This window comes from Papio anubis, chromosome 10, assembly GCF_008728515.1.
Source record: "Papio anubis isolate 15944 chromosome 10, Panubis1.0, whole genome shotgun sequence".
NCBI lineage: Eukaryota > Metazoa > Chordata > Mammalia > Primates > Cercopithecidae > Papio > Papio anubis.
The window spans coordinates 102,292,878-102,320,475 of NC_044985.1; the positions used below are offsets into that span (position 1 = coordinate 102,292,878).

Consider the following 27,598-nt stretch of genomic DNA (forward strand, 5'->3'; position numbering starts at 1 on the left):
GGTCAAAGAACAAGAACTTTCTTTGATGGAGGTTAACATAAATTCATATGCAATACAAAAAATATATATAAAATGAAAACTGGGAAATACAATTAACCTGAATGTAAAAACTGAAAATAAACATACAGACTAATGGCACCAAGAAATAAGAGGCCAAAGTGGAAATCAGGAAAATTACATAGCAATGTAGATCAAAGAAAAGAGGCAAGTGGTCAGTGATAAGCCCAAACATAGTGTGTGGCTCAGGGCAGCCAGGATATCACTGCACTCCAGCCTGAACACTTGAAAAGCCTCCCATTATGTGCTCAAAAGGGTTTTTAGTATAATAGCCAATTAGCCATCTTAATTCCTCATTTCAGATTTCATGCTCACCAAGCAAACCTGAACATATTAATTTGTTTATCCAGATGAATATTTTGCTGAAGGAGGGTGACACCTGGCTACCACTGCACCAGGGTCAAATGTGACAAAGGACATTGTAGAAGAATCAATGGTATTCTGGTTCATAACTCAGCCTCTTTTAAGTTTGATCGGCATGACAGGTCTTCTAGGGCCTAATCATTCTTTATTGATCAACTCCCAAATTTTCATACCAGTAGACCCTGGAGAACAGATGACCATGCCAAGGTACAATGATGCCCAATGAAATCAGTTCTTTCTTGCAACTACAGTGACTTGGTACATAAAGAGTGCATTCCATTAATAATTACTATATTTACAGAAGGCAGCTTGCCTGTAGCAATGAAAAATATTCATCCTGTAAATGCATCACTTGCTCACTTTCTAAGCAGCCAAGTGGTATTGCTCATTTGTATCTTGAGAACGGGTAAGAGTATTCATATCGGTACCATTTCAGATTTCTAGTCATGTTAGTCATCTGGTTTTAATTGCACTGAAAAATAATTAACAGGAGGAAAAGAAAATAGCAGTTCCCAAATGTCATTTTATGGTTATATAAGCCCCCCAAAAGCCCTTAAACAACAAAAATGTCTTTTCTCTAAAAGTACTTTGGGCCATCAAATTTTTAGAAAAATTAATTAAAAAGTCAAACGACAACTAAATCAATTGAAATGATCTAATCAGGAACTCCTCTAGTAAAATCTCAGAGGAAATATATTTAAAAAGCAAACAAAAAAGGCATGTGCTTCCCTCCTTGGATAAAGTTTGGTCTTAAACAACAACAACAAAAAAAAACAGGGCATTTGTAGAATGCTTGCTTGTTTTCCTGTCCCCTTTCAAAATAACTCCTATTCGGTGTCAAAGAAGAATTTCCAGACTGGCTAACAACAGGTAAAAAATGTTTTGGGATTCTATGTCTATCTTTAAGGAAGAGTGTTTTAGACTAATAGGGGTAATTTTATCCCTTAAGTCCCTAGACTCCTATGTCCTTGTTAATTTTTAGAGTTTTAGGATGAAATTATTATATATTAGCAATAATAAGTTTTTAAAGGTTTAAGACAGAATATTGAGAGGATGAGCTAACCTTGTGTCACTGATTAAAATCTGTTATATCCTTCAATATATTCTAAATCAAATTCAGGAAAGTTTCAAAAGTATAGATAATAAAAAGCATTATCATGCAAAAAGAAAAACAATAATGAAAAGGCAGGGAGGCAATCTTGGAGATTAGGGTAAGCCAAATCCTTAAATACAGATTTTGGGTACATAAGAAATATAACTCACTTTGAAGGTGTAGAAGGGCTGGTGATGCAGGAATTCACCATTTGAGAGGCTTTCAATGGTCTAGAACTATCAGAAAATTAGAAAATATATAATGTATACAAATGAATTATTAAAGATATATATTTGACTTATAAAATGAATTATTCTGTACTATAATTCCTTTTATGTCCTCTTGAAAAGCAAACAACTATAATACTTTTTAAACTACTAGCAATAGGCCAGGTGCAGTGGTTCACGCCTGTAATCTCAGCACTTTGGGAAGCTGAGGCAGGTGAATCACCTGAGGTCAGGAGTTCAAGTCCAGCCTGGCCAACATGGTGAAACCCCGTATCTACTAAAAATACAAAAATTAGCCGGGTTTGGTGGCGGGTGCCTGTAATCCCAGCTTCTCGGGAGGCTGAGGCATGAGAATTGCTTGAACCCAGGAGGCGGAGGTTGTAGTGAGCGGTGACCGCACTACTGCACTCCAGCCTGGGCAACGGAGTGAGACTCCATCTCAAAAAAAAAAAAAAAGGCCGGGCGCGGTGGTTCATGAGGCCAGGAGATCGAGACCATCCTGGCTAACACAGTGAAACCCTGTCTCTACTACAAAAATACAAAACATTAGCCGGGCATGGTTGCGGGCGCCTGTAGTCCCAGCTACGCAGGAGGCTTAGGCAGGAGAATGGCGTGAATCCGGGAGGAGGAGCTTGCAGTGAGTGGAGATGCGCCACTGCACTCCAGCCTGGGCAACACGGCGAGACTCCGTCACAAAAAAAAAAAAAAAAAAAATTTACTAGCAATAGAGGCCAAAAGAGAAAATGAAATACCATCTCTAGGCTCTCCTTGATCCAATAATCTAAATAGACAGCACTGGAAATGAAGTCAAGTGTAATACATAGGAAAAAAATAACCTGGAGAAAATCACTTTGTCTCAGTTCTTTTAAAGTAATAGCTCTCATTTATTGAGGACTTATTAGATGTCACACACTGTGCCAAGAACTCCACATATTATCAACTCATTTAATGTTCACAACCATCCTATTGTTTTTCTTACAGACAAGTCAAGGAATTTGTGTAAGGTCTAAAAGCTATCAAATTGTACAGTCAGATAGCTTGGCTTCAGGCCTGTGATCACATAGAGTCTACACTGTTAGTGTGACACAGCACTACTGCCAGCAAGAGTAATAGCTCTACCAGCAGAAGGTAGTATGTACCAAGCAAAAACACACAAAGAAAAGCTGTGAGAGGAAAAAACCAGAAACACTTAGACTCTCTGGCCACATGCTTTTCTTAGTAGACCCTTGAGACACTAGTGTAAACTTCCACGAGACGTTGCTCTTTCAGACACTAACTGTATGACTTTAGGAAAATCATTTAATTTCCTTGGTCCTCTTGTATAAAATTAAGGGTTTGGACAAATATCTCTAAAATGTCTTTCATCTTTAAAGTTCTATAACTTTATTATTCCACCAAACTAGTGTTTGAGTATAGAAAAGAATGACATAACATACAGCTTCAAAGTAATGCAAATATGTAGAAAAAAGGGGAACACTCAAAGAAGTCCTAAGGTTTTCCCAGTATACATAATGAAGCAAAACCTAAAGTAAAGATTACTTCTTTTTTTCTTGAGAAATTTTAGTAGCCATTTAAGTTCTTTACACTGCTGATAATATATGAATGAAGGCATAACATTGAGTATAGGGTTTCTCATAACTGCATGTCCTGAAGAGTCAACTGAGGCATTTGCTAAAAATATTGATTCCTAAGCCCCTATCTCAGACCTACTGAAACAGAACTTCCAGGGAAAAAACACAAAAATCAGTATTTTTAGTGTCTAGGTGACTCTTATGATCACCTAAGTTTGATTTATATTCCCAAAGTATATCAAACTGTCTTCTAGCAGTCTAAAAAGAGCACTTCCTAAAAAAGCACCTCACTATGAAAAGCAACTAATAACTTTGGAAAAATTTTAAGCATTATCTTCAATTACTTCAGGCAGTGATTTAACACTAAAACAAAGTAAAGCAAAATTAGAATCTCCTTCTTGGTCTGATTTTTTCTTTTCCTTTTTTTTTTTTTGAGATAGGGTCTTGCTCTGATCACCATTCACTGTAGACTTCATCTCCCAGGCTCCAGCAATCCTCCCACCTCAGTCTCGAGTAGCTGGGACTACAGGTGTGTGCCACCATGCTGGCTTTATTATTTTATTTTTTGTAGAGACGAGGTCATGCTCTTTTGCCATAGGTGGTTTCAAACTCCTAGGCTCAAGCGAGTCTCTTGCCTCAGCTTCCCAAAGTGCTGGGATTACAGGCATGAGCCACTGCATCTGGCCATTGATCTGATTTTATCTTGGGGTCATATTATGTAATTCAGTCATTCTTTTGATTAGATACTAAAGCCTTTCTTTTTCAAAAGGGAATGTAAAGACATAGTCTCTCAAGGACTTACATTGCCATATGTGCACTCCAACCAAGGGTAAAAGGTGGTTTTGTATTTTCAGTGCAATGAGATGACAGGGTCAGGTATCTTGGAATGATGACTTGCTGCCCAATCTTATTGTTAAGCGAGAGAGCCACATTGAAGCTATATCGTTTCAAATGGAGAATGAGGACCCTGAAAAACAGGAGATGACCACCTTACTAATTCATACTTAATACAAGTATCTCTTGTATAGTGAAATAGATCACTCTAACTATGGTAGATGACTTTTGATTTAAAAAATCCATTTGGCCAAACCAAAGACACATCAAAGAATATTTACTGAATACCTGTTAGGTAACAGGCATTGGGCCAGTTAATAAGCATACAAATAAAAACAAAACAGGGACAATGGTGGATTAGTGCAGTTTGGGTAAAATAGTTACAATGTTCCTAGAAAAAACACAAATAAATAAAATACAGCAGACAAGAATGTTAAATTTGGCATTGATATTGGGTTAAATCCTTAAATTATTTACTTCACTGTTACATAGTTTAAAAAGCAATAGGTTTTATATAGCCACTACTGGTAAAATAATGTCTATTAAAATGTTACATAGCTCTTATATTTAATGGTAAACATTAATTATTTCAAGATGATTTGATGAGAATTATTCTTTTATTTTCAGAAGCACTTTCTCTGTAGAAAGCTAAGGAGGAAATACAAAACGTTTCCCCATCTAGAAACAAGCTTTACAAAAATTTGCATGCCAAATCTTGTCTGTGGGTCTGAAAAGGCTTTTATCTCTTTAGAAGGACTGAATTCTTTATGGTTAAAATTGTGGTAACCTTTTCACTTCTCATACAGAACACGATCTCTGCTTGATGGATTAAATGTATTTCTCAACTCATAAGAACACTTTAAAAATTGAATTTCAAAAATCTTATGGGAATAAACTTCAGTTCCAGGCACACATACAAAAATATCTGATCTATAAAAAACTGTTTCTTACCATACATGCCTTCATCACAGAAGCCACAAACAAAAATTTGCAAATTGAAGTTATGGATTGTACTTCTCTTTAAAAAGCATGCTAGCACTCAGGATCTTCAAAAATTTACAATTTGAGAGAATACAAGGACACAACTGATGTGGAACCAATGTCAAAATTAAATCTTGTGACTAGAATTTCAAATAACCTAACCAAAATAAAAGGTAATATGAGGCTACTCTGGACACACTGCCTATAGCGTAGCCCTGCTATGCACGGAGCAGTAAAAGGAAAAAAAAAAAAAAAAAAGTAATATAAAACAGGAAAATGATAGTCAAAATCATTGATCTTCAAAGATGAGGCCCAACTTTGTGAACAGATTTGATAACGATAACAGGCCCTTCAAGAATAAGAGTGGCTTTGAATATTAAACTGAACGAAAGTAGAACAAGACTAATCATCGAGATTTAAAGAGTGGCTTTGAATAGTAAATTAAACAAAAGTAGAACAAGACTAATATTGAGATTTGACAAACAGAAGCTTCTATCACATAAGTCTGGAATAAATTAACCTTTAACACAAGTGATCTACCAGGAAAAAAAAAAAAAAAGAAAGAAAAGCAAGGAGAAAAATTCCCCTTAGCATTTATTTTCCCCCCACTTGAAAAACCAAATAGCAAGAAAATGGGAAAGAGAAGAGATATCCAGCATGTGAGGTCAAAACTAGTCTTTTTAACTGTACACATGGTTTCCTTAGTGACAGCTGGTAACAACCAATTCTTTGCCTTAAGATTCTTCCTCCCACCTTCCTAGCCTCAAACCACTCACAAATAGGAAAGAACAGTCTCTTAAGTCAAAAATATAAGTCTCTTAAGTCAATATAATAATACTGCTATGATTTATATACTTTAGGAGGCCAAGGCAGCCAGATCACCTGAGGTCAGGAGTTTGAGACCAGCCTGGTCAACATGGCACAACCCCGTCTCTACCAAAAACACAAAAATTAGCCGAGCGTGGCGGCGCATCCCTGTAATCCCAGCTACTCAGGAGGCTGAGGCAGGAGAATCGCTTGAACCCAGGAGGCGGGGGTTGCAGTAAGCCAAGATCATGCCACCGCACTCCAGCCTAGGCAACAGAAAGAGACTCTGTTTGAAAAAAACAAAAAACACAACATTTTTTGTAGAGATGGGGGTCTCACCATGTTGCCCAGGCTGGTTCTAAACTCCTGGTCTCAAGCAATCCTTCCACCTTGGCTTCCCAAAATGTTGAGATTACAGGCATGAACCACCACACCCAGCCTTTATAAAGTCATTTCTTTAAAACCAGCTTCCTTGGCTGGCTGCGCGGTAGCTCATGCCTGTAATCCCAGCACTTTGGGAGGCTGAGGTGGGTAGATCACCCAAGGTCGGAGTTCAAGACCAACCCGGTCAACATGGCAAAACCCCATCTCTACTAAAAATATAAAAAGTAGCCAGGTGTGGTGGCACACACCTGTAATCCCAGCTACTCAGGAGGCTGAGGAAGGAGGATCGCTTGAACCCATGAGGCAGAGGTTGCAGTGAGCTGAGATCGTGCCACTGCACTCTAGCCTGGGGGACAGAGCAAGACTCTGTATCAAAACAACAACAACAACAAAAAACAACAACAACAACAAAAAAAAACCAACTCCCATTTTCTAGAAAGAAGTAGATTATGAAATGTAAAAGAACTAGTCTCTAGGGCCTAGGTTCCAGAAATTCCACAGTTACTGACAGAATATTGAAGCTAATAAAAGAAAGTAAAGCACTTTGTAGGCAAAGTGCTACATAAATACTTAATGTTAATAACAACCTTGGTGTTTGCAATCTATTCTTGGAAAGAACTAAACGCTGTCCTATAACCACATAATAATTTTTTGTAACTACTTCAGTTTTATGTTTATACAGAACAGATACAATATAAGTTAATTTCATTCCTATATCAGAAAATTTATCTTATGATTACAGGAAATTTACTAATTTATAAGATCCTCAGAATGAAGGAATGAACAAACTGCAAAAAATTACTCCCTATTTTATTCCTATGTACGTGTGTGTCTATAGCAGGTTTTTACTGAAAGTATGAGAATAACAGAGAAAGACTACAGCACAACACAGGACAACAAATTATAACTGAATATTACACATTACTAAATTAAAAATTGACTAGTTAGTTCTTATAACTATTCCAAAGTCTCAGCAGCTGTATCCTCTATTGTCATTTTCTTGGAATTCTCAAGACCCTTTTTCTCTTCAATATTTGAAACCCTTTTCCTTCCTTTAAATATATATTTCTTTCTTTTGTAGAGATGGGGGTTTCCCTATGTTACCCAGGCTGGTCTTGAACTCCTGGACTCAAGTGATCCTCCTACCTTAGCCTCCCAAAGTGCTAGGATTACAGGCGTGAGCTATCACACCTGGCCACCTTTCTTATCCAAGAGCATTCTAGCTCTCCACCCTCTCTCTACACTCTGCACATTTCAGCTTTCCTGACCCTCTTTACCAATCCATTCTGGTAACCTTCATTTATTCAGTAATATTTGTATGAACTTTAAAAAGAGAAACTGAAAAGCAATTAAATGTACCTGTGAATTCTTTAGTCCATAGCAAAAAAAAAAAAAAAAAAAAAAATTACCTAGGAAGCCTGTTAAATTTGTGCCTGACAAGAGCGCACTTTCCGCCACACTTCTCACAAGAATACTCCAGTTCTTCGGCCTATAAAAAGAAGGAAAAATAAAGCATGAAGGTGAATCAGCATTAATATCTTCAATGCAAATATTTGCTCTAGTCTTATCAGTTCCATTAGTGGAATGACAACTCTGAACCAGTTTTAGAAATTCTGTGTCTAGAGCCACGAGCCTTACCAAATTAAGACCCAATCCTCAAAATATACTTATAATATCATGCCCCGTTTCAGAACTTCTAATTTCCTTTTTTCCCAAGAAAATATCTAAATTTATGATAGTAACTGACTCTAAAATAGAAGATTCTTAGGCTTTTCAGCCTTTTCCCCATGGATACATATGAATCACTACCAAGAGTATATCCAGATTTTAACATTTGGCCATAGCAGAGATAAGATCACCTTTACGTTAGGTAGAATTTCTTGTCTGTTAGGTGTAAACGCTACCCCTTTCACATAACGGAACTCAATCTTCTCGTGACAGCCCACTAAGAACAACTGCTTTAAAAGGATGAAAGATTGGGGTGAATACCATTACCTAGAGAACACTGAAACAAGAAATCCTTAAAAAAATTGGGGTAAAAATACATAGGAAAAATCTTAAAAGTCTATGATAATAACAAGAATAGTTTAAAAATGACTAAAAGAAAAGCAGAGTATTTATCTTTGGGTAGAGCTCAATGTTCACCATTTAATAAACAGATTTTGTTTGTTTGTTTGTTTTGACACAGAGTCTTGCTCTGTCAGCCAGGCTATGGGAGGGGCGTGATCTCAGCTCACTGCAACCTCCACTTCCAGGGTTCAAGTGATTCTTGTGCCTCAGCTTCCCGAGTAGCTGGGACTACAGGCATGTGCCACCATACCTAGCTAACTTTTGCATTTTCAGTAGAAGCAAGGTTTCGCTGTGTTGGCAAGGCTGGTATTGAATTCCTGACTTCAGGTGATTGGCCTGCCTTGGCCTCCCAAAGTGTTGGGATTACAGGTGTGAGCCACCGCACCCAGCCAGATTTTTTATTTTTAAATTTTATTTATTTATTTTTTTTGAGACGGAGTCTCGCTCTGTTACCCAGGCTGGAGTGCAGTGGCTGGATCTCAGCTCACTGCAAGCTCCGCCTCCCGGGTTCACGCCATTCCCCTGCCTCAGCCTCCCAAGTAGTTGGGACTACAGGCACCCGCCACCACGCCTGGCTAATTTTTTTGTGTTTTTAGTAGAGACAGGGCTTCACTGTGTTAGCCAGGATGGTCTCAATCTACTGACCTCGTGATCCACCCACCTCAGCCTCCCAAAGTGATGGGATTACAGGTGTGAGTCACCACGCCTGGCCTTATTTTTATTTTTTATACCTTAGGAAGACAATCCTGCCAATTTGCTACAACAAAACAAGGACTGCTACTAGATAGATCAAGGGGGATTCTTGCAAATCTCCACTAGTTATAAGGACTGCTATAACAACAGTCTGATTATGCTCCAGAAACTTTTTCAATATCTGTAATTGTATATCACAGACACAAATATGTATCTATAGCTTTGGATAAACATCACTCTTCCTTCCTGTTTCTAATAGGGTACATACAACCTAAGAAAAAGCAAAGAATTTTTTTTTTTTTTTTTTTTTGAGACGGAGTCTTGCTCTGTCTCCCAGACTGGAGTGCAGTGGCTGGATCTCGGCTCACTGCAAGCTCCGCCTCCCGGGTTCACGCCATTCTCCTGCCTCAGCCTCCCGAGCAGCTGGGACTACAGGCGCCCGCCACCTCACCCAGCTAGTTTTTTGTATTTTTTAGTAGAGACGGGGTTTCACCGTGTTAGCCAGGATGGTCTCGATCTCCCGACCTCATGATCCGCCCGTCTCGACCTCCCAAAGTGCTGGGATTACAGGCTTGAGCCACCACGCCCGGCCAAAGAATATTTTCTTATTCTGCAGATCTTAGGATACCAACTTACATGGTATCTACAGTTTTAATTTCATGTTACCAAATTTTAGAATATGTTACATCAAATACTTTAATATTTGTTTACAAATAACAAACTACTTTTTTTTTTGAGACAGAGTCTCGTTCCATCTCCAGTCTGGAGTGCAGTGGCGTGATCTTGGCTCACTGCAACCTCTCACTCCCGGTTCAAGCGATTTTCCTGCCTCAGCCTCCTGACTAGTTGGGACTACAGGCACAGGCCATGATGCCCAGCTATTTTTTGTATTTTTAGTGGAGACCGGGTTTCACCATGTTGGCCAGGATGATCCTGATCTCTAGACCTTGTGATCCACCTGCCCCAGCCTCCCAAAGTGCTGGGATTACAGGTGTGAGCCACTGTGCCCCGCCAACAAACTATTTCTAAGGTCTAAATGCCGGCTATTGAGTTAAATTTATAATCTATTTAATCAATTAATTTTCTTTTTCAATGAGTTATAATTAGATTTATCAAGCTTTTAAAAATTATTATTATTTTAAAAACGTCTCATCTGTTTTCCTCATGAATAATTTTGTTGAAACTCTGCCAAAACCAGGTGTGGTGGCTCACGCCTGTAATCCCAGAACTTTGGGAGACCAAGGTGGGCAGATCATTTAAGGTCAGGAGTCGAGACCAGCCTGGCCAACATGATGAAACTGTGACTCTACCAAAAAATACAAAAATTAGCCAGATATGGTGGCATGATCCAGCTACTTGGGGAGGCTGAGGTGGGAGGATTGCTTGAACCTGGGGACAGAGGTTGCAGTGAGCCGAGATTGTGCAACTGCACTATAGCCAGGGTGACAAAGTGAGACCCTGTCTACAAAAACAAAAACAAAACAAAAAGAAACTTTGCCTTGAAGAAACCAACTTCAAATACAACTATCAATGATATAAAATTTAGTTATGTGAAAATACAAAAGATATTATTTACCCTAAAGAAAAGATCAAGAGAATCTTGAATTGAACGAGGAGGGAGTGGTTTTTTCCTACGAGGAAGGTCAATAGAGAGGTCATTAAACTGTTCTCTTTTGGGGATAATCTCTCCACATCTGTAAGAATAAAATGAGACATGTAAGCATTCAGACCAATACACAAGAAATACAAATATACATGAGAAACACTGTTCTTCCACAGAACTTACGGTACTGACACATTATCACCAGGCAGAAGAACTATATACATTTAAGACTTTTTTCATGCTTACTTTAACCCTTATTAAATTAATACAGATAAAACCTCAATTGCAAGTATTTAGTACTTTCTTTAAAATGTTTTTTTTCTTCGTGAGATACAGTTTCACTCTTGTAGCCCATGCTCAAGTGTAGTGGTGCGATCTCGGCTCACTGCAACCTCCGCCTCCCGGGTTCAAGCGATTCTCTTGCCTCAGCCTTGCAAGTAGCTGGGATTACAGGCATGTGTCACCATGCCCTGCTAATTTTGTATTTCTAATAGAGACGGGGTTTCTCCATGTTGGTCAGGCTGGTCTCGAACTCTCGACCTTAGGTGATCCTCCCGCTTCAGCCTCCCAAAGTACTGGGATTACAGGCGTGAGCCACCATGCCCGGCCAATTTTTAAACTTTTATAAGCAACCCCCAAACTTTAAAAAACTAAAGTATAGCATAATACACAAAAGTGAACCTGTTGCAGGTAAACAGCTTGATAAATTATCAGTTAACACATTCATCACCACTCAAATCAACAAACAGGGCCAGGTGTGGTGGCTGGCGTCTGTAATCCCAGCACTTTGGGAGGCCAAGGTGAGTGGATCACCTAAGGTCAGGAGTTCAAGACCAGCCTGGCCAACATGGTGAAACCTTGTCTACGAAAAATACAAAAATTAGCCAGGCGAGGTGGCGCGCGCCTGTAATCGCAGCCACTTGGGAGGCTGAGGCAGGAGAATCACTTGAACTTGGGAGGCGGAGGTTGCAGCGAGCTGAAATCATGCCACTGCACTCCAGTCTGGGTGACAGAGCAAGACTCTGTCTCATAAAAACACAAACAGGGAGGCTGAAGCAGGAGAATGGCATGAACCCAGGAGGCGGAGCTTGTAGTGAGCCGAGATCACGCCACTGCACTCCAGCCTGGGCGACAGAGCAAGACTCCGTCTCAGAAAAAAAAAAAAAGAAACAGAACACCACCGTCAACTCCCTAGAAGCCCCCTTGCACATACCGTTTTCCAATCACTGTCCTCCTTCCTTCTCCCAAAAGATAACTTTTTTTTTTTTTGAGGCGGAGTTTCACTTTTGTTGTCCAAGCTGGAGTGCAATGGCGCAATCTCGGCTCACTGCAACCTCTGCCTCCCGGTTTCAAGTGATATTTCTACCTCAGCCTCCTAAGTATCTGGGATTATGGGCGCACACCACCATGCCTGGCTAATTTTTAGTATTTTAGTAGAGAAGGGGTTTCACCATGTTAGCCAGGCCAGTCTCGAAACTCCCAACCTCATGATCCACCCGCCTCGTCCTCCCAAAGTGCTGAGATTACAGGTGTGAGCCACTGCACCTGGTCCCAAAAGACAACTATTATTCTGTCTTCCAACACTATAGATGTTTTGCCTGTTTTTGAACCTTTTATGACGGGATTATGCAATACATTTTTAGTTGGCCTCTCTTTTGTTCGGCATGATTGTAATATTTAACTACACTTGCTGAGCATGACTCTACTGCATTTTTGTTGTTGTATAGCTTTAATCTGTATGAATATTCTACAATTATCCATGTTAATACTGATGAGCATTTAGGTTATTTCCAGTTGTTAGCTATGTAAGTAATGCTTGAAAAATTCTACATGTTCTTGGCCAGGCACAGTAGATCATGCCTGTAATCCCAGCACTTTGGGAGGTCGAGGTGGGCAGATCACAAGGTTAGCAGATCAAGACCATCCTGGCTAACATGGTGAAACCCCATCTCTACTAAAAATACAAAAAATTAGCCGGGTGTGGTGGCGGGCACCTGTAGTCGGGAGGCTGAGGTAGGATAATAGCATGAACCCGGGAGGTGGAGCTTGAAGTGAGCTGAGATCCTGCCACTGCACTCCAGCCTGGGCAACAGAGTGAGACGCCATCTCTAAATAAATAAATAAATAAATAAATAAATAAATAAATAAATATTCTACATGTTCTTTATGTGCATATGTGGATACTTCTATTAGGCAGCAGAATGATTTAGTCATCAAATACATTTTTTATAGAATTTAAAAACGTGAGCTCAGAGATTAAAACACCATACTCAATTTACCTAGAAGCAATTTCTTTTAAATAGTTGTAGCTGACTGTTTTTCATTTTGTCTTATCAATACTTTAGGTAATATTCATATTTCTACCCTAATTCCCTACTGTTACAGCTAAAGACTGAAAAACATTAAGAGTATATTTGTCTTTCATTCAACAAACATTTACTGAGTGCCTCTCTAACAGGCAGAATTCTAAGGTGACCCTTGACTTTGTATATTTCTGTCCCCTTTGGGTGTGGGTAGAACCAACCTGTGATAATTATGAGCTAACACACCTATGATGATGTTATTTTACCTGGCCCAAAGGAATTTTGCAGACATCATTAAGGTTCCTAATCTTAACTTTGAATGACTCAAAAAGGAGATTATCTGAATGGGTCAGATCCAATCACATGAGCCCTTTTGTTTGTTTTTGAAACAGGCTCTTGCTCTGTTGTCCAGGCTGGAGAGCAATGGCATGACCACAGCTCACTGCAGCCTCAACCTCCCAGGCTCAAGCAATCCTCCCACCTTAGCCTCCCAAACAGCTGGGACTACAGGTGTGCACCACCATGTCTGGCTAATTTTTAAACTTTTTGTAGAGAAGGGGGTATCACTATGTTGTCAGGACTGGTCTCGAACACCTAGATTCAAGTGATCCTCTTGCCTCAGCCTCTTAAAGTGCTGGGATTACAGGCATGAGCCACCATGCTCGGCCCATATGAGCCCTTTAAATATGGGTCTAGAGGACAGAAAGAGAAGTCTGAGGTCAGAAAGATGTATACTGTGTGCTAGCCTGGAAAAAAGCAAACAGCACTATTGTGAAGTGCCTATGAGGGGGCCATGTGGCAAGGATCTGTAGCCAACCTTTAGGAAATGAGTGTTTCTAGTGGACAGCTAGCAAGAAAATGAGGATTCTCAGTCCTACAACCATAGGATCTGAATTCTACCCATGACCTTAATGAGACAGAAGAGGAACCTGGGCTCCAGATGAGAGCACAGGCAGTAATACCTTCATTTCAGTCTTATGATACTCTGAGCTGAGAACTCAGCCATACTGTGCTTAGTTTTCTAACCTACAGAGCTGGGATGAATAAATGGGTGTTGTTTTAAGCTAATACGTTTGAAGCACTTTCTTACACAGCACTGAAAACCTAATAGAGCCTCCTATATGCCAGAAAATGTTCTAGGCACTGGGGTGATAGCAGTGAATAAACCAAGGCAAAAATACCTCCTCTCATGAAGCCATCATTATACTAGGAGAGAGAGACAATGAAATTGACACTAGTAAAACATACAGTATGTTAGATAGTGATACATGTAAGGAGGAAATACATAGTAGGGAAGAGGAAAATGAAAGATCAGAGCACAGTATCTGATAGGGTGGCAAGAAAACACACCACTGAGCAAATGGCCTTTATGTAAAGATCTGGAAAAGTGAGGGCACTACCTAAATGAGAATATGGGGCCAGGTGTGGGGGCTAGTGCCTGCAATCCCGGCATTTTGGGAGGCTGAGGTGGGAAGTTGGCTTGAGCCCACAAGTTTCAGACCAGCCTGGGCAACACTGGAAAACCCGCTCTCTACAAAAAATAAAAAAAATTAGCCAGGCATGGTGGTACGCACCTGTAGTCCCAGCTACTTGGGAGGCTGCGGCGGGAGGACTGCTTGAGCCAGGGAAGTTGAGGGTGCAGTGAGCTGTGATTGAGCCACTGCACTCCAGCCTGGGTGACAAAGCAAGACTCTGTCTCAGAAATAAATCAGCAGTTAAATAAAAACAAAAATAAGAATTTTGGGAAAGAGAATTCAAAATAGAGGAAACGGTAAGTATAAAGACTCTAAGGCACTACGATCCTGGTATTTTTGAACAAAAGCAAGGAAGCTCATTACGTTAAAATAGAAAGAGCAAGGGAAAAGTGTGACAGAAGATGAAGTCAGAGAGTTAACAGAGATGGGGGTAGGGGTGCTGAGAGGCAGATTACATGAGGTTATACAAGTCATAGATTTTTTAATTGTATGAGCAGAAGGCTGACATGAACTAACTTCCATTTTAAATGGATTGCTTTGGCTTATGTGTTTAAAACAGACTGCAGAAACATGGTAAATAATTTAAAAGATGCTGCAACAATTCAAACAAGAGGTGATAATGGCTTGGTGTAGGGTAGTGGCAATGAAAGTGGTTAAAAAGAGGTCACATTCTGGATGTATTTCCAAGGTACAGCTGAAAGGGCTTGCAGACATACGAGATGTCAGGTTTGAGAAAAAGAAATACAAAGCTGGGCACAGTTGCTTACGCCTATAAACTCCAGCAATCTGGGAGGCCAAGGTGGGAGGGTTGCTAGAGGCCAGTTCAAGACCAGCCTGGGCAACACAGTGAGAGCCCATCTCTAGAAAAAATTAAAAAATTAGCTGGGCATGGTGGCATGTGCCCATAGTCGTAGCTACTCAAGATGCTGAGGTGGGAAGGACTGCTTAAGTTCAGGAATTAGGAGGCTACAGTAAGCTATGACTGCGCCACTGCACTCCAGCCTGGGTGACAAAGCAAGACTCTGTCTTCAAAAAAAAAATTTTTTTCCCCCCATATTCAAGAATATATTATTAATGCACGGAATTTCCTTACATTAATTAAAAAGCAGTCAATTTAAACTGCAATAGTTTTTTTAAAAAGTACATTTGCCAAACTGGCCAAACAAACCTATAGCAAGATGGGGCAAAGGATAAATACACAAAATTACAATCCAAAGTGTAATGTGTGTGGAATCTTCCTTCAGCCAGAAACTACTTTGTGTTAGAGAATTGTCCTAAATAAAATTACTAATGAAGCAACAGAACCCATCCCCACCTAGCTGGCACATCCTGCCCAGTTTAGCCACCTGGTGTGCCTATATCCCATAATCCATGCCACTTATTGCACTGATTCACATACTTCAACTGCATATCCAACATCTGGGTGCTATACAATTAGAGTGCCTAACACCACTGGCACAGTGTAGAAGCCAACTACTCTGATATGGCCTTCCTTTTTTTTGGAGATGGAGTCTTGCTCTGTCACCCAGGCTAGAGTGCAATGGCATAATCTCAGCTTACTACAACTGCCTCCTCCCAGGTTAAAGCAATTGTCCTGCCTCAGCCTCCCTAGTAGCTGGGACTACAGGCGTGCACCACCACGCCTGGCTAATTTTTGTATTTTTAGTGAAGACGGGTTTTCGCCATGTTGGCCAGGCTGGTCTCAAACTCCTGACCACAGATGATCCGCGCATCTCGACCTCCCAAAGTGTTGGGATTACAGGCGTGAGCCACCGCGCCCAGCCTGATATGTCCTCCTTTCTTCTGTGTTGCCTGAATGATCCCACTGCCCAGCTCTCCAGACCTGACAGAGAGCTGGTGGACTGCCTGTGGTCATTTTCAACGGAGGCAACTTAAATTTTGTTATAAAAAAATGTGAATGGTACTCCCACAATTCAATGAAATAATAACTGAAAACTTTGCCTCTCACTTTGACTTGCACAAATTTTGTCTGGAAGGTGCATTAGAAGGAAGGGATAAATGGCTATTATATTATTAACTGCTGTTGGACTCTCTAGCTATTATAAGCTGAACCATACTTGCAAGATCTGGATGTTTTCTTTAGAAAACCATTCATCCACTAGGGGGAAAAGACTGATAAAGTCATGAATGAAAGCAAGCAGTATCACAGACTACTGATGCAAAACTGTCTTTATTAAAATTCTTGTTAAAAATGCTAGAATGTTACAGCTGGAAAAGATGTCAGTGAACACTATCATTTTGAGCAGCCTGAGAAAAATAGATATGGAGGACAGAAAATTGGAGAACCAATATGGATTTTGAATATTTCTGAAGAAAATTCCAGAATGGAAGAGAAGTAGTATTTAGAGAACAGTTTTCTAGAGCTGGAGAAAATCCCAAAGCTTCCGATGAAAAGGCTCTACCATATTAAGGCAAAAGTAACAAAAAGTGTTAATAACTAGAATTAAACTAGTGAAACTGTGAATTTCAAAAATACCACAGATTTTCAGGAAGAAAAAGAAAAAATTCCCACAAAGTCAGGTTTCTTATGAGTGGCACAGAGTAACAAGATATGACAGGGCAGTATACTTACTATATTGATGGGTAAAGACTATGTGTGAGTCAGTAATTCTGCATTAAGTCATGTGTGAAAGTCATAGAAATAATTTTCTCTCATATAGAGACTGTGAAGAATTACATTGTAACTGAAAAAAATCTATTCAGAGATGTACTATAGATCACTAGAAGATTAGTCAAAGTGAAATATTTTAAAGTGATGCGCAGGCTATAGAAATCCTGGTAAGTATGGAAATTAATGTAGAAAGTAAGCGCAGATAATTACTGTAAATATGGTTGAAAAACATTGCAAAGGTAAAAATAATTCAAATTTGGATCTATTTTGTAAAAAAATATTTTTAGTAAAAATAATGTGGGGTTCAACCAAAAAAGCAAGTAATAAGGTGTGTTTTTTTTTCAGTGACAAAGAAAAACAAGTATTCCCAAACAATTCAATATTCTACACTGGAAAAGATGTAGAATGAAAAAAATAAAACTACAGATCAAAATTAAGTGTTTAGTCAATACTAAAGCATATAATAAAGTATTTAAATTTTCCTCAGTTCTCACTCCACCAAGCATTTTTGTTTTGTTTTGTTTTTTTGAGATAGGGTCTTGTTTTGTTGCCCAAGCTGGAGTACAGTGGCATTATTATGGCTCACTGCAGCCTCAACTTGCAGTGTTCAAGCAATCCTCCCACTTCAGCCTTCCAAGTAGCTGGGATTATAGGTGTGCATCACCACGCCTGCCTAATTTTTGTATATTTTGTAGAGATGGGGTTTCCCCATACTGCCCAGGCTGGTTTTGAACTCCTGGGCTCAAACAATCTGCCCACCTCATCCTCCCAGAGTGTTGGGATTACAGGCATGAGCCACTGTGCCCAGCCCAAGCATTTCTATAGAAAGATAAAGACTTCAAAAAAAAAAAAAAGGTTTGATATAATCTGTTGGTTTATATTTCCCTATGACATAGAAAGGAAGATGAGATAAAAATTCATTACTCAGGAGGCTGAGGTAAGAGGATCACTTGATCCCAGGAGATCTAGGCTGCAATGAGCTGGGGTTGCGCCACTGCACCCCAGAGCCTAGGCGACTGTGTGAGACCCTGTCTTAACAACAGAAAAGAATTCATGGCATCTGGTATGTCGTAGGAGAGTTTTAATCACTTGCCATAAAGAAGTAAAAAGGGAAAATCATTTCTTAGACACTACTTACGCTTTACAAATGATGGAGTGCTGAACCTCAAACTCCAAATTAGTAATAACAGGGCAAGTGTATACTCTGGTAGCTGAAATATCTGGTGAATTTTCTTCTCCAGAAACAGGTTCAGTCTTCCAAGTTTTATTTAATTTTTCCATATCTTCTTTCAACTGGTCCAAACACTGACTTAAAAATTCATGAGCATCCTAATAAGACAACAATATCCTTAATCAGAAAAAAACATTTCTAGTCACAATAATACCTCATTGAGGCTGGGCGTTGTGCCTCATACCTGTAATTCCAGCACTCTGGAAGGCTGAGGCAGGTGGATCACTTGAGGTCAGGAGTTCGAGACCAGCCTGGCCAACATGGTGAAACGCCATCTTTATTAAAAATATAAAAATAAGGCAGGTGTGGTGGCGGTCCCTATAATCCCAGCTACTTGGGAGGCTGAGGCAGAAAAATCGCTTGAACCTAGGAGGCGGAGGTTACAGTGAGCCAAGATCGCATCATTATATTCCAGTTTGGGTGACAGAGCAAGATTCCGTCTCAAAAGAAGAGAAAAAAACCAACAACAAAAAACAAAACAAACAAAAAATAATAGCTTATTAACATAATTTATACAGCGAAAGCCCTTGGAAGTCAGTGACGTATGTGAACAACGTCAGGTTTATTCTTATAAGAATTTGGGGGGCTACATATTTTGTGAATAAAAACAAATGAGAGATTATATATTCTTAATAATTTTATGAGTTGCATTGGCATGAATGAATGAATAACTCCTCACTTTGTTAAAAAAGGTAATTTCTGCAGCTAACACAGCCCAGGTCCTTGCACTGGTAAATCAAATCTATATATTAAAATATGGTACAATACATAGAAGAGTCACATTTAGTCTTACTACAACTCCTTAGGTTTTTCTTTCTTTCCTTCTTTTTTTTTTTTTTGAGACGGATTTTCGCTCTTGTCACACAGGCTGGAGTACAATGGCACAATCTCGGCTCACTGCAGCCTTTGCCTCCAGGGTTCAACCGATTATCCTGCATCAGCCTCCCAAGTAGCTGGGATTATAGACATGCAACGTCACGTCCAGCTAATTTTTTTGTATTTTTAGTAGAGATGGAGTTTCACCTCGTCAGTCAGGCTGGTCTGGAACTCCTGACCTCAGGTGATCCACCCGCCTCGGCCTCCCAAAGTGCTGGGATTACAGGCATGAGCTAACACACCCAGCCTCTCCTCAGGTTTTTCAATCTATAATGAACACACATACACAAATCTTGTTTTAAAATGAAAATCAAGAAACACACTAAAATCATGTCAAGTTCCATGATTTCTGAAATGTTACTTATTTAATTTTTATTTTTATTTTTTTGAGACGGAGTCTTGCCCTGTAGCCCAGGTTGGAGTGCAATGGTGCAATCTCAGCTCACTGCAACCTCTGCCTCCCAGGTTCAAGAGATTCTCCTGCCTCAGCCTCCTGAGCAGCTGGGATTACAGGCGTGTGCCATCACGCCCGGCTAATTTTTTTTTTTTTAATCTTTAGTAGAGACAAGGTTTCACCATGTTGGCCAGGCTGGTCTCGAACTCCTGACCTCGTGATCCACCTGCCTCGGCCTCCCCAAGTGCTAGGATTACAGGCATGAGCCACTGCACCCAGCCTATTTTATTTATTTTAAAAATATTTATTTTTTGAGATAGAGTCTTGTTCTGTCACCTAGGCTGTAGTGCAGCGGTATAATCTTGGCTCACAACAACCTCTGCCTCCTGGGTTCAAGTAATTCTCCTGCCTCAGCCTCCCGAGTAGCTGGGATTACAGGTGCGTGCCACCACGACTGGCTAATTTTTGTATTTTTAGTAGAGACAGGGTTTCGCCATGTTGGCCAGGCTGGTCTCAAACTCGTGACTTCAGTCACCTCAGGTGACCTGTCCACCTAGGCCTCCCAAAGTGCTGGAATTACAGACATGAGCCACTATGTCAGGTCTCTGAAACGTTTTAAAACAATTAATACTCACATTCTGCATATAACCAGAGAATCTCTCTGCTGTAGCTGAAATGGCATTTTTAACCTTCTTGAGTAAATCCTTTTTGGTCTCTGAATTACAGATATCTTTTTTAACAAGCAAGTGTGCAAAGCGTCTGGTAAAACAAAAAACACAAAGTTAGCACGACATGGCATGATATTTTAAAGAATAATTACTAATAACGGCACAGAAAATTTTTAACTGTCTAAAATTCCATTATTCTATAATCAATGAAGTAAAAGGTTACTCAATAAGTACGGTACATAATGATTACCTGATAAGTGCATTGAGTGGAATTTTCTTCCATGGGATACCTTGTTTAAGCAAGTCATTTGCAAATGACTGGAGTGAAAACAGAGATTGTAGAATAGCATTCATATAGCAGGTATTTCCCAAATTGGAGAAGCTGAAAATTAAAGAAATAGTGCTTTAGAAGGCAACAGGAATTCCTAAAGTATGTTCAGTATAGTAGGAGTTCTCCACTTTAACATGTTTCAGAATCACCTGGAGGGCTTGTTAAACTACATATTACTGGACCCTAACCCCAAGGTTTCTGATGCAGTAGGTTTGGATACAAATGTGTCCAAAAAAAGAAGGCACAAAAATGTCCATTTCTGACAAGTTACTAGATCATGTTGATGCTGCTGGTCTGGGGACTGTCCTTTGAGAACCACTGCATTATGACATTATAATAATAGGCCAGGCGTGGTGGCTCACGCATGTAATCCAAGTGCTTTGGGAGGCTGCGGCAGGCAGATCACTTGAGGTCAGGAGTTTGAGACCAGCCTGGCCAATATAGTGGAACACCGTCTCTACTAAAAACACAAAAATTAGCCAGGCGTGGTGGTTTGCGCCTGTAATCGCAGCTACTTGGAGGCTGAGGCAGGAGAATCGCTTGACCCCAGGAGGCGGAGGTTGCAGTGAGCCGAGATTGTGCCATTGCAGTGAGCCTTAGCAACAGAGTGAGACTCTGTCTCAAAATAAATAAATAAATAAATAAATAAATAAATAAAAACTTAGTTTGATCTAATGGAAAAGTACACATTTTCAAAACGAATGCTAAACATGACATGACTGGGGGCTTACCTAAAGTGCTATTCATTCTTACTTATAATTTATTTTTTTCACTTAAATGTAACTTATTCATTTCTCTGAAAATGAATGCTCAGAAAAGGAACTACTGGGTCATAGAATATATGTGTTTAGGTACTGCCAAACCTTCTTCCTAAGTACAAACATATTTTAAAAACTTTTTATGCTGGGCACAATGGCTCATGCCTATAATCCCAGAACTTTGGGAGGCTGAGGCAGGTGGATCACAAGGTCAGGAGATGGATACCATCCTGGCTAACACGGTGAAACCCTGTCTCTACTAAAAATACAAAAAATTATCTGGGTGTGGAGGCACGTGCCTGTAGTCCCAGCTACTTGGGAGGCTGAGGCAGGAAAACCGCTTGAACCCAGGAGGCGAAGGGTACAGTGAGCCGAGATCACGCCACTGCACTCAAGCCTGGGCAACACAGTGAGACTATGTTTTTTAAAAAACAAACAAACAAACAAACACTTTTTATTTAGAAATAAATTTAGACTTCCAGAAAAGATGCAAAAATCTTTACCCGTATTCACCAACTGTCATACTTCTGTAACATGCACTTCATCACTTAATATCCCTCTCTCTATATATATTTTTCTGAAACCATTTCAGAGTAAGTTGCATTTATTAAACCCCTTTAGTTCCAAATACTTTAGTGTGTATTTCATAAGACCATTCTTATAAATAACCAGTACAGTTAATTTAACTGTACAGCATCAGTAAATTTAACACTGATACAATATTCTATCTAATATACGTTCCTTAATTCAATTTTGTCAATTGATCTAAGGTTCTTTATGGCTTTTGGATTTCCCTCACTTAGGTACAAGATTCAGTCCAGGATCATATGATGTTTTCATGTCTCTTTAGTTTTCTTTAATCTGGAGTAAGTCTTTAGCTTTCTCTTACGTGACACTGACATTTTTTAAGAACATAGTTCTCCCTACCCCTGGGTTGTTTTATTTTTGTTTTTGAGACAGGGTCTTGCTCTGTTGTCCTGGCTGGAGTGCGGTGGTGTGATTACGGCTTACTGCAGCCTCAACCTCCCAGGCTGGAGCAATCCTCCTACCTCAGCTTCCCCACTACAAGTGTGTACCACTATGCCTGGGTAATTTTTTAATTTTTGTAGACACGGATCTCACTATGTTGCCTAGGCTAGTATTGAACTCCAGGGCTCAAGCAATCCTCCTTCCTTGGCCTCCCAAAGTGCTGGGACTACAGGCATGAGCCACTGCACCCAGCCTGTTTTTTTCTTTTCTTTTTTTTTTTTTTTGAGACAAAGTCTTGTTCTGTTGCCCAGGCTGGAGTGCAGTGGCATGATCTCAGTTCACTGCAACCTCTAACTCCTGGGTTCAAGCAAGTCTCATGCCTCAGCCTCCCAAATAATTAGGGTGACAGGCATGTGCCACCACACCCGGCTAATTTTTGTATTCATTTATTTTTTTTGAGACGGAGTCTTGCTCCGTCACCCAGGCTGGAGTGCAGTGGTGTGATCTTGGCTTACTGCAACTTCCGTCTTCCAGGTTCAAGCAATTCTCCTGCCTGAGCCTCCCGAGTAGCTGGGATTACAGGCGTGTACCACCAGGTCTGGCTAATTTTTTTGTATTTTTGGTAGAGGTATCCTCATGTTGACCAGGTTTGTCTTGAACTTCTGACCTCAAGTGATCCGCCCACCTTTGCCTCCCAAAGTGTTAGGATTACAGGCATGAGCCACCATGCCCAGCCTGTATTTTTAATAGAGAGGGTTTTCCCCATGTTGACCAGGCTGGTCTCGAACTCCTGACATCAGGTGATTCACCTGCCTCGGCCTCCCAGAGTGCTGGGATTACAGGCGTGAGACACCTCACCTGAGCTAGCCTTATTTTTAATAGAACATCCCTCATACTGGGTTTGCTGTTTCCTCATGATGAGATTCAGGTCAAACTGGAAGAGCACATGAGCAAACAGTGATACCATGTCATCCTTTTTTTTTTTTTTTTTTTTGAGAGCTTGTTTGGAGGTTCTAGCAGGGGAGTGCAGCTACTTGTATACCCTTGACTGAAGACCAGTCCTCCTCTATTGGGGGTGGTCATCCTCTTTGACTGAGCATGCAGGTTTAGGATGAACACACATGGGGTGGTGAGGGAGGAAGGGGATACCCACCGAGCCAGTCAGATCAGCCAAATCAACCCTGGTGGACAATGGGGTGACAGAGGTCACAGCCAGATCGCCCTCACATCCAATCCTTTTTTTTTTTTTTTTTTTTTTTTGAGAGGGTCTCATTCTGTTGCCCAGGCTAGAGCACAGTGGCACAATCTTGGCTCCCTGAAGGCTCGACCTTCCTGGACTGAGACGATCCTCCCACCTCAGCTTCCTGAGTAGCTGGGACCACAAATGTGCACCATCATGCCAGGCTAATTTGGTATTTTTTGTAGAGACAGAATTTCATCATGTTACCCAGGCTGGTTTTGAACTCCTGGGCTCAAGCAATCTGCCTGCCTTGACCTCCCAAAGTGCTGAGATTACAGGTGTGAGCCACATGTCTAGGGGTTACTGTATCCTAAGGGTATTACATCCAGGAATACATGATATTCCTGTGTTGCCCATGGGTGATGTCAATTTTGAGTACCTGAGAGAACTACTGTTTTTGCTTCTGCCTATGAGGAAGTATGAGAGTCTGTAATTACCTTCCTACTATAAACAATGAGAAAACTGGACAAAATAGAGAAAATAGCTATTTGCAGATACCAGACAATAGGCAGTACAAAACGGTGATCCATAAGACAAGGAAAATAAATGATGTGAGCCCTACTATTATCCAGATTTTCTGTCTGGAGGCAATTTGTGAACTGCAATTCAGGGAGCACACAGAGCCCAGAAATCTTATCAAGTTGAGCTGAGAGAAACGAGTTCGAAAAGCTGAGGTTGCTGAGATTTCTGGGACAGAGTACTTGAGAGGAGGGAATTGAGCAAAGGAAAAGCTCCAGAAATCTGCATAGCGGTCTGCTTGAATATTTGGCCGAATACCAACCTGTCTATGCAGAGTGAAACTCAGTCTTCTTGACACTAATCAAGAACAACTTCAAGGAAAAGAATATTTACTGTGGAGCTATTGGCCAAACAACTCCCAGAACTCATGCAGGGACTAAAATTCCACCAGTTTGAATTTCCACCAGTCAGAGTAGCGAGACCTAGATGAATTCACAGTGTTAACAGAGACCCCAAACGAACTACGTTTTAGGAAACGAAGCAAATTAGCCTTAGAGTAAAGGATACTCTATATTCAAAAAGAACTTAAGCAGATCACACAGCTGAGAAAGAAGAAAAAAAAAACAGAAATTAAAAAAAAGAACTTAAACCGGAGTTTCAAAACAATCAAAACCACTGCAGATAAGGATATTAAAACGACTACTTAAAATACGCTCTACATGATCAAGAATGGAAAGGAAATCATAAACATAATGAGAAAAGTGGAAGATTTTTTAAAGACTCAAATTAAACTTTTAGAGATGAAAACTGCAATATTTAAAATGAAAATTTCACTTGATGGGATTAATAGCATATTAGACACCGTAGAAGGAAATATCAGTGAACCTGAAGACACAGCAACAGAACAGATTCCCACTAACCTGTGGGACGATATCAAATACGATTATATTTATATCAAATATAATTAGAATCCAGAGGAGGGAAGAGTCAGAAAAAAAAATCTAAAAAAAATCGATAAAAATGTTCAAAATCTGATAAAAACCCACAGATCCAAGAAGCTCAACAAATCCCAAGTGAGATAAACATGAATCAAAATGAAGCCCATCAAAATAAAACTGCTAAAAATTAGCAACAAAGAGAAAATCTTGAAAAGCAGTCAGAAAAAACTGTCTCAGCGCCTTCAGGCAAAAAGATTAAATCACTTACAAGGGCAGAAGAATTAGACTGGCATCTTATTTCTGAAAAGCAAATACAAAGCAAGGTAACAGTCAAGTAGCATTATAAGAAACCCAAGGAAAGAAAGCATGACCCAAGGATTTTGGGTCCGAACTATTTTTCAAGTATCCAAGCTAGAGAAAAAATTTTGAATATGCAAGAACTAGGGAAACAAAGTACATAATTGTAAAGTTAAGACTAAAACAAGATTAAGACCATAGGCTTCTAGTCAGAAATTATACAAAACAGAAGACAAAGAAAAGGTATCTTTAAAATACTGAAAGAAACACACTATCAAGTTAGAGTTCTATATAAGCTAGATTTCTAGATCCAGTGGAAATATCTTTTAAAATTAAAAGCAAAATCCTTTTTCTGACAAACAGAATCTGAGAATACTTGCTGCCAGGAGACACGCACTGTAAGAAATGTTAAAACGACATTCTTCACGCAGAAGGAAAAATGATACCAGATAGAAACTCGGATCTGCACAAAAGAATAAAGAGCACTTAAAATGGGAAATCATGTGGGAAAATACAAAATACATTTCTGTCTCATCTTTTAATTTCTTTAAATACTACTGGACTGTTTAAAGTAAAAAAAAACACCAAATAATACACTTTAAATAGGTATCTACATGGTACATGAATTAGTAAGGCTGTAAAAAAGACATAACTACGTATTGTGGGATGGGTAACATACATAGAAGTAAAATGGGCTGGGCACGGTGGCTCATGCCTGTAATCCCAACACTCTGGGAGGCCGAGGCGGGCAGATCACTTGAGCTCGGGAGTTCGAGACCAGCTTGACCAATATGGAGAAACCCCGTCTCTGCTAAAAATACAAAATCAGCCAGGCATGGTAGTGCATGCCTATAATCCCAGCTACTCTGGAGGCTGAGGCAGGAGAACTGCTTGAATCTGGGAGGCGGAGGCTGCAGTGAGCTGAGATCACGCCATTGCACTCCAGCCTGGGCAACAAGAGCAAAACTCCATATAAAAAGAAAAAGAAAAAGAAAAAGAAAAAGAAGTAAAATGTATGATAATAATATAAATGGTGTGAGGTGGGAGGCAATAATAGAGATAAAATGAACACAAAGGAAAGAAAGAAAAGAGAAACAAGTAACCAAGGACAGATGGAATAAATAGAAAACAATTAGCAAGATGGTGGACTTAAATTCAGCCTTATCCATAATTGTGAAAAATGTTAATGGTCTAAGTACTTCAACTATCAATTTAGACTGGATGATCTAATCATAAAAATGTGGAGTCACTATTCATATAAGACACAGTAGACTTCAGAAAAATATTATCAGGGATAAAAAGGGGTGTTTCATAACAATAGAGAGGTCAATTCATTAAGATGTAATTAATATAATCCTAAATGTGTATGTGCCAAAAACAAAGCTATAAAATACATAAAGTAAAAACTGACAGAACTGGAAGGAGAAATATACAGGTTTCTGGCCTAACATACAAATTTCTGACCTAAGTTATACTTCATTGGGTATCAGGACTGCAGCCTCTGATTTCTTAATTGTTTTCATTAAATAATCTCTCCTTCCCTTTATTATAATACTTTTTGAATTACTGTTCTACGTATATTTCTGGTATGCAGCACAGAGTTCAGTTTTGCTTTGCAAGACAGTTTTAGACTATTTTTACATTGCTGTTAACCCCTTTATCATAAATTTTTAAAACCATCTAGCCTGCCCATTTTATTATTTTATGTTAGAGACAAGGTCTTGCTCTGTCACTTAGGCTGGAGTGCAGTGGTACGATCATAGCTCACTGTAACTGTAAACTCTTTGGCTCAAGCGATCCTCCAGCCTCAGTCTCCCTGGTAGCTGGGATTAAAGACATGTACCACCATGTTGGGATAATTTTTTATTTTATTTTATTATTTGTAGAGAAAGGGTCTTGCTATGCGGCCCAGGCTGGTCTTGAATTCCTAGCCTCAAGTGACCCCCCATTTCGGCCTCCCAAAGCGCTAGGATTACACATGTGGGCCACTGTGCCTAGCCTAGCCTGCCCATTTTATTTATTTATTTATTTTTGTAGAGACAGGGTCTTACTATGTTGCCCAGGCTGGTCTTGAACTGTCAAGCTCAAGTGATCCTTCCAACTTGGCTTCCCAAAGTGTTGGGATTACAGGCGTGAGCCATTGCACTCAGCCCATTCATTTTAAATGGTATCCTTTGACTCACACCTATTACTTTATGAAACAGTCAACTACATTATTCTACTTTCTTCCTTCTCTCTCTTCGCCCATTTTCTTTTAGTTGCAATCTTACTACTTTATCAGAAAAAAAAAATTTGGGGGAAAATAGTGTCTCACTTTGTCACTCAAGCTATAGTGGTGTGACCA

General features: G+C 39.8%; 1 protein-coding gene across 5 annotated transcripts in view; it reads right to left on the reverse strand.

The window, feature by feature from the left end:
• The window catches only part of USP37 (ubiquitin specific peptidase 37), a 119,841-nt gene that overhangs the window by 32,175 nt on the left and 60,068 nt on the right, over positions 1-27,598 (reverse strand). For 2 of the 5 annotated variants that reach the window (XM_021923999.2, XM_021924000.2), the window contains exons 11-17: positions 20,513-20,644; positions 20,230-20,353; positions 18,232-18,422; positions 10,657-10,774; positions 7,727-7,806; positions 4,114-4,278; positions 1,684-1,749 (exon numbers count right to left, since the gene is read on the reverse strand). In XM_021923999.2, coding sequence (XP_021779691.1) covers positions 1,684-1,749; positions 4,114-4,278; positions 7,727-7,806; positions 10,657-10,774; positions 18,232-18,422; positions 20,230-20,353; positions 20,513-20,644 — 876 coding nt within the window. The remainder of the gene's footprint in view (positions 1-1,683; positions 1,750-4,113; positions 4,279-7,726; positions 7,807-10,656; positions 10,775-18,231; positions 18,423-20,229; positions 20,354-20,512; positions 20,645-27,598) is intronic. The other 3 variants (XM_021924002.2, XM_021924001.2, XM_021924003.2) reach the window with 3 other exon arrangements.